The sequence below is a fragment of the Vanessa tameamea genome, chromosome 5 (genome assembly GCF_037043105.1).
Source record: "Vanessa tameamea isolate UH-Manoa-2023 chromosome 5, ilVanTame1 primary haplotype, whole genome shotgun sequence".
Classification (NCBI taxonomy): Eukaryota; Metazoa; Arthropoda; class Insecta; order Lepidoptera; family Nymphalidae; genus Vanessa; species Vanessa tameamea.
The window spans coordinates 7,776,791-7,790,783 of NC_087313.1; the positions used below are offsets into that span (position 1 = coordinate 7,776,791).

Sequence of the window (13,993 nt, forward strand, 5' to 3'; positions counted from 1 at the left end):
GGACTGTATAGCCCATTCCAATCGAAGGGAATAAAGATTAACGAACCTTAGATTTGCGTCTACTTTGACGATTTTCTAATAGCTCTGCTATATACAGAATGTTCTTTAATTAATTATCTTTATGTATAATATGAATAAAATAGTGGTGCTATTACACTTAAATATTTATATCCACTTTGATTTTATTCAGTTCCAAAGTTCCGATAACAGCTTCGTCGGTATTCAAAACGAATCCATAATGATTTTAATATTATTGAAAACTTTTTGAATACTGATATCGCGTCAATCTCTTTTGTCTTTTTTCATCTTGTGGTTGGAATAGATTATAGCCTCGAAAATACTTGCCATGTATGTAATTGAGAGTTCGATTTGAAGTAGAAGTATGTATAATTATATTGTTTTTAAATAATTTTCAACCTTTTTAATGTACAAAGTTAGAAGTTGAATGATTCATTAATTCTTAGATTCAGCGTCACACAAAGGTATATATTTAGAATATAATTTGTATTAAACGTATTTCAACTAAAATTTGTATGAATATAAAAGTGAATCAAATATGTAGTTTTTTACGGACCTTTTTATCGGACCCGGGATTTCTTTGATATTAAATATTTAGACATAAACCATTAATATTACTATCATAACGCACACTCTTAAATATCTTAACAGTCTGAAGCTTTTTTGATACATTTCGAATGATTTTGTACAAAGTATGTTTAAGTTTAATTAATTTTAATAATTTTGACTAACTTCTAGATAATATTTTGATTCTAGTCAGTATGTACATTTTTAATATAAGTTTTTGAATACTTTATAATGGCGTTTTATTCTACCTACCTACTTACTCACCTTACCTATTCTACCTACCTACCAAATAAATATCTTATCATGTGAAATTAAAATAAAATCAATGGCTCAATTACCTGCGGCATATTTTCCATGGGGTCTGTGTTTATGTTTATCATGATCATGGGATAACATAAGATTCTTTTTTGCGGTTGGTTGGCAGACTATCATGGAAATCTGGCACGTGCAGGCTTGACCACCATGTTTTCCTACACCATCGAGCTAGAGATGAATTATTAATTGAACCCGCCATCATCAGTTAATAAGCATGTGTTTTTAACAACTGGGCCATCTCGGATCAATAAAACATTTTCTTATAATTTTATATACTTACTAAATTAATCATGTTCACCCAAGTTTATTGAAATGCGCTACAAACAACATAATCAATTGCAGGCATTACAACATTTATAGGCATTGAGTAAATACTAATGTTACGTTGTCTGCGCCATTAATGTTTTAAAAACTCATACTGGAGTGTAAATTAAATCGATTCAGAACCAATACTTGCATTTCATACAACATATAAAATAATGAAAATATAATTATTGAATTTTTAAGCATAAAAGTCTTTTTTTCCATGTAGTTATAATAAATATAGAATATATTTACAACCTTTAGAGATTTGGCAAATCCAAGCCTTGTACTGCAGTTATCTCAATTTTTACAGCGCATGCGTGAATTTCTTTCGGAATCTCTCAGCTGATCGTACTCCACCCATTGACTTTAACGCTGGCTTGCTAAATGAATGTTTTCGTATTTTTATATAAACATTTAAATAGTAATTCGTCTTGTATGTGTAGTTAGTATCGAGACCTGGAGAGTGTGTAATTGATCGGTTTTAAAGGAAACTTACGTTCGTTACGATATAAACATGAAAGCAGCGGCGATGTCAGTTTGGATTTTTATAAATCTTCTTTGTTTTGGAATGTGTGGTTATTTATACTTGATATGGTCTCAATATTGGATGAGCTTAGAAAAACAAAGACTATTTAGTAAATCTCATATAACTCCTCAGAAAAATGGCATATCAGGAATAAGTTATCAAGATAATTTTTCAGAAAACATGATTTCCAATACAGTGTTAAATGTATCGTTGTTGAAAGTTGATTCTGTACGTAAAAGATCCGTAGTTGCTTTTAAAACTGGTCAAATGTTACAATGGTCTAATAAATCATATGGGACGCAGGTTCGTCCGTCCAATAACATCGTGGTGAAGAGTCGCGGCAGTCCGAGATTCCCAAATATACATAAAGCGATATTGGAGTTCGATAGCGACAAATACGTCTGTAACGATCTGACTACAATAGAATGCGAGTCGAAAACGGCTGAATTCAAGGAGTTACTATTAAAAGAGTTCCATCGAGTGTTGATGAGTGACAGCAAAGTGTTTACATCAGGCCTGGAGTCGCAGAACCCTTACGATGTCAAATACGACAGAGGGTATGTCAAGCAACTTTCTAGGGGGGAAATATTGTGCGCGCTTGGGAAAGTTGCTGTGCGAACAGTTGAATCAGAAGATGAACCCTTCGCGAGCTTGGGTTATAGAATTCCGAAAGATCCGTTACAGAAACATCGTATGTTTAATACGTGTGCGATTGTGACAAGTGCTGGAGCTCTTCTTGGATCACGTCTAGGAGAGTTTATTGGTGAGTATAATGATTGATTAACCGAAAATAAAATTTAAATACAAATTAAACTCAAGTATTGATTAATATAATATTTAACTGATATTTTTTTTGTAACTAAATATCATATTTGGTGATAAGTTGCCGTTAGCTCCATTAGCGTAGACCGAAATATGATTTATTAAATAACTTTGTGCATCATGTACGTAAGCTGAATCAAATATCAAGTGTTCCATATTGAGTTATTATTTCCTTTACAGTTATCGACACCAAAGTCCAATTGGTAACAAGCTTTACTAATTCATTTTTCTCGTTATGCAGAGTGCAATAACATAAAACGAGGACAAATAGATTATTTTAAGTTAATGTTTTAGTGACGGTTTTAAAGTACCTACAGCTTCTTTAAAACAATATCAAGGTCGAATTTAAGTGGAATGTTTCAACAGACAACGTTTGACGATGTAACGTTTTTGATGTGTCCATTTTGCTATGTAAACGGGGTTGTATGTTTCGTTGGTTTCGCGTAAATTCTTCGACTCATTGTATGATATACACCTTTGATAAAATCTACAGGATGTGATCGGTAGTACGATGTTAGGTGATCGACCGGTATTGTTCAGCTATCGTATCGGATCTTTGCTTTGTGAACGCATTGTCATGCGCAGGCGGCTCTGTTCGACGAACGACCCAAATCATATGCGAATTACATGAATTATTATTGTTCACGGGACTTCACTTATTACTCACGGTCGCAAATCACAGTAGACAACTAGGTACCTTTATTATTTACCGACTATTCATTACAATAGGAAATTGTGGTTATTAAATATATGAATCAACTATATGTTAAGGAAGCATCATAAGGTTCAAATGTGAATAAAGTATTAAAAAATATATAAATGAGGAAATCATATGTCTAATACGTACAATAGCAGAAGTCATCACGTTTGTTGATTTGCTAATTAAACAAAATGCTTATCAAGGTCCCTACATAAGTAGTAAGTATTTGTAATTGTTAGTGTTTTTAATTTGATCAGCAATTTAAGTTTTGGATTTGGTTAAGTTGGTTGTTGGTGGTATTTAGCAACCGCAGGGTAGAAAGGTAGTAAGCGGGAAGTGTCAAAAAAAAAATTAATATTGTAGAAAAAAGACAGCAAATAAAATTGTAGTAAATGACAACGGTATAACTAAATTAACATATAATATTGAAAAAAAAAAAATCGGTGTTAGTCGTCATGTGGAGTTTTTGCAACCTATATTTTAAACTGGAGATTGTTTGTGAGTTTGAGAGCACCAACTTTCTTACTGCTCGGAACCTTCATTTCACTTGACCCTCCTTGAGCCACTGATTGTACCTATTATTAATCTAATTTGAAATTTGTCTACTGTGACACAAATTTAAACGTATTATAAATACTTACCTGTGTCTAATTTAGCGATCATTCATGTCCGGCTACCATTATGCATGGTTGTCAGATAGTGATCATACCATGTAAGTATTTTATTATGCATCGATCACTTGATTTATTCATGATCATCGCAATCTAAGCTTGCAGAAACAACGTCTCGATATGCTGATATGGTTGTTTAAGCGATGTTATGGCGCCGCCAGCCGGCGCCTCTGCATTGTATCTGTAAAACCCACGCGTCCCCACTGGAAAATTCAATGTAAACTAAGAAAAAGCTTCTATCTTGATCTGGAAAGATATAGCTACTAGGTAAATCGGAAATCAAATTTGTCTGACAATTATACTTTCATCTTCGTCTGCATTATTTAAAATAATTTATGATAGTTTTTTCTATTTAGTTGATAATTTATATATTTAGAAAGTTTATGAAAATGTTGCTCACAGTGCTATTCATTAAATAAATAGTTTATTTTTCAATTAGGGTTCCCGGGGCTTCGCTCGCGGTTTAGGGGTTGGTTGTCATGTGCTAGGCAAAAAAGCTCCTTCCTTGGAGTCCAAGTTAGCTACATACCAAATTTCGTCAAATTCGGTTCATTGGTTTGGCAGTAAAAGAGCGACAGACAGACAGAGTTACTTTCACATTTATAATATTCGTATAGTATAGAATAGACGACCTCCGTGGTCGAGTAGTGTGTACACCGGTTTTCATGGGTACGCCACTCCGAGGACTTTCGATTCCCGACCGATTCGATGTAGAAAAAGTTCATTAGTTTTCTATGTTGTCTTGGGTCTGGGCGTTTGTGGTACTGTCGTTACTTCTGATTTTCCATAACACAAGTGACAACTACTTACATTGTGATCAGAGTAATGTATGTGATCCTATATTATAATCTATAATCTTATTATATTAAACGAATCTTCACATTAATTTGCTCTGCTAAATCAGAATAAAAATAAAAACTTAATATACTCTTTCAAGTAAGCTCTCTTTACAAAATCTTTTGAACCGTTATCTTACTTTAAATTAAATTTTATATGGAGGTTCGAAGGAGGTTATATCGGGAAGAAACTCAGTAGTTATTCTAAACTAATAGAAATGTAATGATCTCATGATTTAATTAATGTACCCCGAATGAAAAATAACAATGGTAAATGTAAAAATATATCTTAGTTTTTGAATATGTTTAAATGTATCCTAGAGATGGCGCAGCAGTAAAAAGCGGTAAGAGGGCCCCTGAGCTCCGGGGCCCTGGTGCACTGCACCACCTGGCCCTACGAATTGTCCTCTAAAACACTTAGTTTAGGTTTCATACATAAATAAATTAGCAAAAAACTTTAGTCTATTGATTTTACTCTGAGGGTGTACATTATTTAATAATTTCGTTGTCTTATACACTTTCTTTTTAATATATTTTGTACTTATATTAAATTTTAATATGTAAAATTTATGATCGTGTCGAACGGAACGTGAATTAAGGAAAAAACTTACATTTTCCTTGACCTAAAATATTTTTTGAAAAAATAAAATAGTGTTATTTAATTTAAGTATTTAATTTTCCTTATAAAAAGATTTCCATCTATAATTTTACGTAGGAATACCATTAGATTTTTAAAGTACTGCGAAACATATACCGTAAAGACGACAAAAGATGATTCATAAAAAAAGTCCTTAGGTATATTATTTTAGTTGGATCGTGTTAGTCATTTGCACATGTCTTTGTCCTTAGTCGAAAGCTGCGACGAACGTACTTTGGAATAAACAGTCGTATTTGTACAATTATAGCCTCTATTTCCAAACAATTAGGATTTATAGAAAGATGTTTTTATTTTACATATTACACAGTACACACCTTAGATTTGAAAAAGACAATGGATGAGACGACCAAAACATGTGTAATTCCTCTTACTCCTGTAGAAAAAACCCACGGTGTGCATAAGTTTACAGTCACATGTATGTATGTATATATATTTTTTGGTTTTTTCATCTACAGTTAAAGACCTTTCGTCAGTGTAGTGACGTTTAAATTTATCGGTCGTTTGAATAATATACATTTGTGCTGGATGTGATTTTAAATGTATCTATTACATGTTACAAAGCTTTAAATATTTTTTTGTTAAATAACTAAATGTAAAATAAAAAAATATATATAAATGGATCTAGTCATAAGTGCATTAATATTGTAAGAATTGTTTTGAGCACAATAGGGTTATTTTTTTTAATGAATTAAACTACGATATATTTTTTTGAATGAATATGTTAAAATAAGTATACATAGGGATAATGAGGGAGAGAGAGAGAGAGAGAGATAGATGACATTTCATTAAATCAAAATAAAGATTTCAAACATAGAGCGTAGGTCACAAAATTACATTCAAATCTCAAGTTTTATACTGTTTTATATGCTCCTGTGCTCCTTCAATTATAGCAATTTTAGCAGCATGTACTTGGTTATTTGCATAACTACGTAACTAAATATTTAAAATAAATTAAAATAATTATAAATTTATATTAAACTAGTTGCCACGTTTTAGGGGTTGGTCGTCAGGTGCTAGGCATAAAAAAGTATCCTATGACCTATTTCGGAGTTCGATCTTGCATTATACCAAATTTTATCAGTTTCGGTTCAGTGGTTTGACCGTGAAAGAATAACAGATAGACAGACAGACAGAGTTACTTTCGCATTTATAATATTAGTATAGAAGTAAAGACAATTTTACTAAAGCGACACCTTAATAGAATCATATTTAAGCTAGCTACGTAGTTGTAGCAGAAAATGACAAAAGACCCATAGTTACTACCGGTCATAAATTATGTACATTGTAACCTTAACTGCAAGTCATCAGCCCACACGTTCATAATCAGTGCATAATTTATAGTTCGTTTGCTATCGTGCATATATTATTTATATAGCCTTAGCCATGAAAAAATACTAAAGGATATTGTGAAAAAAATCAAGGAAATTTATTTATAAAATATTTTATTAATTTGTATTTAGATCATCTTATATCTATTATAAAGAATAATTTGTAATCGATAAACTTCGAAACTGCTGAAACGATATATATTAATAATTAAGAAACTATTTTATCCAGCAGTAAGGAAGGTATGTTTCAGTAATAATATCATTTCAGTATTTTTATATAATTTCACGTGTGTGAAGCTGCGGTCAGCCAGTATTGTATAACCATTTTTTGTTCACTTGTAGTACCTATGAAGTTCCACAATGAAGTCTGTGCGAATAAATATATTTAGAAAGGTAACAGTTGCGGATCAGGTCGATATAAGTTAAAAGGTATTTGTTTAAAGAAATTCTCAATAGCGGCTACGGCCGAAACCACGAAGTCTTATTTATCGCTTTTGTTAGGGAAATAAATAGTATAAAGATAAATGGTATTAATTAAATTATACATTAACAAAGTTTCTAAAAATTTCTATAAAGCAAAAACCATAGAATTTAATTGTACAATATAAAAAATAAATTGAGCCAAGATTCAAATTAATTTACATTTTATTTATTTTCTGCTTGAGATCTGTTTCAAAATGTCATAAACAATTAAAATTCCTGTGTCATTTTTACAAAAGCTAATACGTTATTAGCATTTAAAGAATAGGAAAATCTCGGATGCTGTTGGAAATTTATAACCAGATAATAAAAGATATATTTTTTGTTATTCAATTAGTATTCGTTAATAACAGCTTTATAGAGCATATTTTACAGAAACAATAGGTAGAACATCTACATGTCAACGCTCAGTTTTATCTATTATTAAATATGTTTTTGCTCACGCGACCGCTTTGGATAACACGAAGTTTTCAATAACGCGCGTATTTAGTTTTAAAGTTATTACGGTTTTTAAATCTGTCGGGTATTAGATATCCAGCAACAATTACGCCGGGTTAAAAAGAAAAAAATGTATAATAAAATCTCAAATGAATAAGACATTGTATTTTGACATATTTGGGGTTGGTCCACACACGGTGTATAGTGGCCCATTGCTGAGTGTATAAAGTTGTTAAAAACGACATATATATTTACAGAGCGTAAATTAAATAAAAAGTTAACGTCAAATATATAATGTTGTGATAAGAACTACATAATATTTAATTATCATATTATTAAATATCATGTTAAAGTTTTCGATAATTTTCAGAAAATAAGAAACTTATGGGACTTAATGGAAAAGTTTGAAGGTTTAAAATTACTATAAATAATATCAGATAAAAATTGACTTACGTTAAGTTCTTATGTAAGTGTTCTTGCATTGTACAATTATAACATAAAAAGTACATACCGCACTTAAAATAAAAATTAAATTTTATAAAATATTGTAAATTTTCATGTATCGTGACGATCACGAATAAACACATTAGTTTAAGTTTATGTTAAAAAGTAAATGTAAACTCAATAATAGATAATTAGTTACTGTTTTTTTTTTTAAATAGATTGTAATTATCAGACGTTTATCGCAAATAGGTTTGTTTACTTCCATTGTTCGGTTTCTTAATATATAATGAGTAATAATCATAATATTATGTGTATTTTTATTTGTCAAAGGTGTTTCGGTATTTTCAATGTTTCCTAACCGGTGTAATGTAGCGTAAAATTAAATAAGTTATCGTCTTTCAAGGTCTTTAATGCTTTGTATGATAGACATAGAATTGCAGTGGCAGTAATCGGACGGCATTGTATCAGAATATACAAAGACCTCGAAAAAAAAGTATTACAATTATTTTATTTAATAGTAAAGTATAATAGTTACGGAATACTTTTAGAGTATTGCTTGTAAATATTTTGATTACTATGTATCTAACACCTTACGTAAAGAACAAACAATTTTTATACAATTTCATTTCTAATGATATTGTCTCGAATTTTAATAACGTTTCTGTCTCAATTTATTGTTTAAATCGTAGTTTTTTTTTAAATAAGTAGTTCGACTTCCAATTGTCCGCTGAATGGTAAATGTATAGATACATACATACACATTCGCGTTATATGAAATATGAACTGTCTTAAATAATCAATGTGTTAAAAATCTTGGGAATAAAAAATAAGGTTTATGTGTCTATATCCTTCAAACCGGAAGACAACAATTTATACTAAGCTATTTTTCGGTCGAATGTGTAATGAGTGAGTTCTCTCTCCAAGTGAATTTATCAATTTTAATTTCAGATTCTCACGATATGGTTTTGAGATTCAATAATGCGCCGACAGAAAATTACACCGAAGATGTTGGATCGAAAACAACATTCCGTATTCTTAATTCACAGGTAACTTAAATTACATACAATATATTATTTCAGCTTACAAAAAAAATCTTAACAAGATATAGTATAGAAAAGTTATATTTTTAAAATTTGGCGTTAAAATTTTAACTGATTAAGATATTTTAATACTCCTATTTATTTTTCATATAAAATAATCTTTATAACCAAATAGATGAAATAGACACAACTGTTTTATACATACACAGGAATTAGTAACAAAACTTTTATTATCAACATAAAGTCACTATAAATCGTTAGGTTTCGTTTATAATTCGATGCAGATACATTGCAATATTTAAATTATAATTAATATATATTAAGAAAAAACATCATTAATCATAAATAATTGTTTTAATGGTTTTTACTTTTCATAATTAACTTTAGCCTTCCATTATTTCCATAGTTTTTATTCTATAATAAAAGTTAACTATTTAATAAAAAAAAATCGAGTTTTCTTGGTTTTGTCTGAATATATTATATATTATATTTCATAGTAGCGGTTGATTTCATGCGGCCTTACTGGCTTGAACAAGTTGTCGCCTGTTCTGCTAACAATGATGCTTGAATGCTGCCTTCCCAGAAGATCGAGGAAAATAAATATGATATGCATACAGATCGATTCCTTAGTTTTTAAGATTATTGGTAACATAAAAACAAATAAAAAATAAAAACGACTGCCGTTATCATTATATCGTTTCTTTTAACACTTTAAGTATTAAAATATGATTAAAATATTTTTTATCTATAAGTGCGTTCTGTTTTCAATGATATTGTTTTTTTTTTACATAAGTACGTAAGGCTCAAAGCGCATAGATATTGGAAATGTAATAAATATTAATAATTCGAATCACCAATAAGGCGTGAAGTATAATTTACACGCTATTTCCCTTGAAATTACACTGGCTCACTCGCCCTTCAAACTGAAACAATACAAATTATTGTACTAAGTAATGTTGTAAGGATTGTTGTTTTTTTATTAGAATAAAGATAGGAAAAGGTTTATTCAGAACACACATAAATCGGAAAGATTAAAAATATAATTGTTAAAAAAAATGTTTTAATTAAAATCACATAGGGAAAAAAATTTACTTAATCATTTTTATCATTTTCAGGTCGCTACTAAGCCAGAATACAAATTTTTAAGTGATCCGATGTACAAAAATATTTCCGTAATGATATGGGATCCTGCGAATTATTCATCGCCCCTAGACGAGTGGTATCGTCACCCAGATTTTCCTGTTTTTCGAGTGTATAAAAAGTAATTTCTCGTTTTATGTGTTAGCAAAAATTAAATTCCAGTCCACATTAAATATCACACGAAAAAAGTTAATCCGTTATCGTAATTAAACAATATTCACAATTATTATACGTACAGGTTTTGTATTTCAGCTTGCTGGAAACGCAACTGGGAGCTGATGTTCATCTTCTGTATCCGCAAGTTTTATGGGATCTGTGGACTGTACTCCAAGATTCATCACCTTATCGTTTAAGAAGGAACCCTCCTTCATCTGGATTTATAGGTGACGTTATCTTTTGCAATATGTTCGCTTTAATAAAACACTTTAAATATATATATATAACATCTAGCGATATTTTTGCTTTATAGTGTAAAGGTACTTATTTTTTTTAAATCAAAATATGGCGAATTAAATTAAATTCCAAACTCCGTTAATTTAGACAATAATTGAATTAGTTACAATCGGTTTTAATGATTACTGTTCAGGCTTATGGTTCGCCATACACCGTTGCAACCGCATTCGTATGTTCGAGTACGTACCGTCGGTGCACGCAACGCGTCGCTGTCACTACCACGCGAGTGGCGACGACACCGGGTGCACGCTCGGTGCCTGGCACCCACTCGCACAGGAGAAGGCTCTAGCGCACCGTATGAGTGACAACGCCGATCTCGACGTCTTTCAACGAGGCTTCATTGACGTACCGGGAATAAAAGCTGTCCATTGTTGAATAAATAGATTTTACTAACATATCTATTGATGTCACGAATGCACTGTCTCATACACCTTGCTAAATTGCTGAGACTGATATCTATCTACCGAAAAAGAAATATTTGTATTGTATTTTTTCAACTGTGATCGTAGATAATCAAAATTGCTCGGACAAACGATCGGTAGCTAAATTGTTACTACGGATATTACTGGCCTATCATCGTTGGTTTGTGACATGCGTTCTGACATCGGTGTACCCCAAGATGTACTTATCATCGTTAAGTGCCAAATTAACTACCTAAACTGTGTTCTTAATTATCAATTGCGTGATTGAACTTGTAAAAGTATTTTTTTGTGTTATTTATTATATAATTTATACAATAAGGTCGCGGCCTACAAGGGTTATATTTACAGTGCTTTAGATAAAACTCTCGCTTGTGGGAGTGCTTAAAGGTTAAAGATACATTAAAAATAAAACTTGATTTCCCAATTTTCTTATTAATCTTTAAGATTATTAAAAATATAAATCATTCATTGTCGATTGATTTTTGTGTATGTCGGAATATAAATGAATAAAATTACTTGCATTTAGAGGTAAAAAGGCTTATAATATTTTGTAAATTAAAATACGAGCTAACTATGATAAGATTTAATTTGTCGAGGTCATTATCTCATTAGTCATCAATTGCACGTATGTCGTAGGTCTATTTTAAGATTTAGATTTCTTATTTGGTGTAGAATATGTTTATGTACACTGCCGTAATTATAAGTAATGTAAATGAATATACATTCTGAGACAATAACGACCAGTAGAATAATTGGGAATGGAATGCCTAAACACGAAAGAAAAGTAACGATCGGACAGGTTTTTTTTACAGTATGAGATGATCTAAGTAAGTTTTATTATCATACGTAAGAAAGTCCAGTTTAATATTCTTACCGTTATATAAAATAATCTTAGGTAGGAATAAAATGCTGTTACTTACTGTACAACGTACTTAACGCTACCACAACCTTATAAAGATTAATCAAAAGTTGGCGTTTCATTTCAAATTGTTTTTTTTTTTTTTCATTAATTTGACTGCAGCATAAATTTTATAGCATGTAAAAATATTTGACATTCTTGCTTTTCATAAAATACTTTTTAAATTATTTTTTGTAGTATATGTATATCATAATAGCTTTATTAATGCAATATTAACTTTAGTACTGTAAACTAAAAAAAAACTCTGTCTTCCTAGATATCATTAAAGGTGCTTAAAGATAATAAAATACATATTTCATTTCGCTATAATAAAACCTTCTGAGTAAAACTTTGTTTTATTTATAAATCAATTATCAAATAACGTTTTCCGCATTACCTAGGACTCTACAATTATGACAATAGTTGTTTAAATTATAGCAACAGGAACAAACATTTTGTTTTTTTATGAGATTCATGTAAGGTTATATCAGCCATGAGATGCCCTTGTCTTATCTTATATTTTTAGCGATTTGCCGTCGCGTAGTGGTCAGTAGGTGCTGGCGGAATACTGATGGGTGCTAGGTGTCACTGATTAGTAATTCAGTGCGGGCTTACGGAATTAGCGACATCCGACTTGTGCGTAGTGTGTTGTAAAGACGCGTTATCGTCGTTTTTTTTATGGCGAGCCTTTTAAATATTTATTTTTTTGTTTATAACAGGAAGGTAAGCAGTCTAATAGGTTTTTTGATGAGTGAACAATTCCATTTGTAGATTCGCACTGAGACAAATGTCGCCAACTATGGTGTTATGTCCCTTCTGCCTGTTATGACACGGCTCACTCATCCTTCAAATGAAAAAGATCCATGTATTATCAAGGCAAAGCAACTGCTACAACATTTATTGACACATTTTCTATAAGATTCTTCTCACTCTTCGGTTATTCTTTTTTCAAATACATATAGTTTATATACATATGTATTTAGTTAGTTAATATAAATTTAAAAGTTCTGACTACCTCGTTTGCCTAGTGGCTAGACATAAGGCCAAATATCCTGAGTTCAAACCCTAGGTCGATTTAAAAGTGATTGGAAGTTAGAGGCGTGGAAAGTGTGTGCCTCGGAAAACACGTCAAATGTTGGTCCTGCGCTTGAACTAATTCCGGTCGCGTCGGATGTGGGAATAGAGAGTGCACCCGTGTTTGCAAACTTGTGCACTATAATTATGTCGTGTGTAGTCGGTTGGTACTCATGGCCGAGCCATGGCCGAGGTCGGTCAGGTCGGCATCATCATTATAAAGTTAAAAGCTGTCAATTGGTCATTGTGACGAAATTGAGCAATGTAGGGGTAGTGTAAGTTTGATTATAAATAAAATTTAATATCTGGAAGTATTGAAAGCTTTATAATTATAGCGCTACATTTATAAAATTAATTGTTTTCGTCTTCATTAAAATATAACATATCGAAACGCGCCTTAAGTAACACAACGCGCCTGCGCGGGACGAAAACAATGCTTCCTCAAGTCTAAAGTCTTATTTCTTTATATTTTTTTATTGAGACGTATTTTGTGTATTATTTATATGCAGTACACAGTTCATTATGTACTTTAACTGCTAATTACTTAAAATTATAGCGACATCGGAACCATTGTATTTTCCTCAGGGTCTTTGTGTTATCGGAGATGAATATGGGGTCAACGGCTCACGGTTTCGTAGAAGAGGCTTCGCGACGTTCCGAGTTATCGGTTACAATACGGCACTGGGAATCATTTGAAGGTTTGTAATTAGCATGGCGGGCTATAGTACTAGGAAGTGTTGGAATAATGCCTAGGCACCTTCTAGCTGGCTTTCATCCAATGACGAGATAGATAGTCATAAGATAAAAGACAATTATATTTTATGCATGGAAACAATAAATTACGGCTTTTATTTATA

At 31.3% G+C, this 13,993-nt stretch overlaps 1 protein-coding gene across 2 annotated transcripts; it reads left to right on the forward strand.

Annotated features, from left to right (window-relative positions):
- The first annotated feature begins 1,548 nt into the window (after positions 1 to 1,548).
- LOC113392427 (beta-galactoside alpha-2,6-sialyltransferase 2) lies at positions 1,549 to 11,454 on the forward strand. 2 transcript variants are annotated; one of them, XM_026628857.2, is made up of 6 exons: positions 1,549 to 1,960; positions 2,036 to 2,495; positions 9,058 to 9,155; positions 10,265 to 10,410; positions 10,542 to 10,672; positions 10,876 to 11,453. In XM_026628857.2, exons 1-6 carry the CDS (start codon positions 1,721 to 1,723, stop codon positions 11,115 to 11,117), a joined length of 1,317 nt encoding a protein of 438 aa, XP_026484642.1. In that variant the 5' UTR covers positions 1,549 to 1,720; the 3' UTR covers positions 11,118 to 11,453. The 2 variants fall into 2 exon arrangements, with proteins under 2 accessions (XP_026484642.1, XP_026484641.1); XM_026628856.2 differs by having other exon boundaries at positions 1,549 to 2,495; positions 10,876 to 11,454.
- Positions 11,455 to 13,993: the final 2,539 nt, after the last annotated feature.

What these genes read in the sequence shown, in the direction of transcription:
- LOC113392427 (XM_026628856.2), top strand. Translation starts at nt 1,721, where the DNA reads ATGAAAGCAGCGGCGATGTCAGTTTGGATTTTTATAAATCTTCTTTGT. An exon ending in TCCGTATTCTTAATTCACAG is followed by an intron (nt 9,156 to 10,264) that starts GTAACTTAAATT and finishes TATCATTTTCAG; the next exon opens with GTCGCTACTAAGCCAGAATA. An exon ending in GTTTTTCGAGTGTATAAAAA is followed by an intron (nt 10,411 to 10,541) that starts GTAATTTCTCGT and finishes TTTGTATTTCAG; the next exon opens with CTTGCTGGAAACGCAACTGG.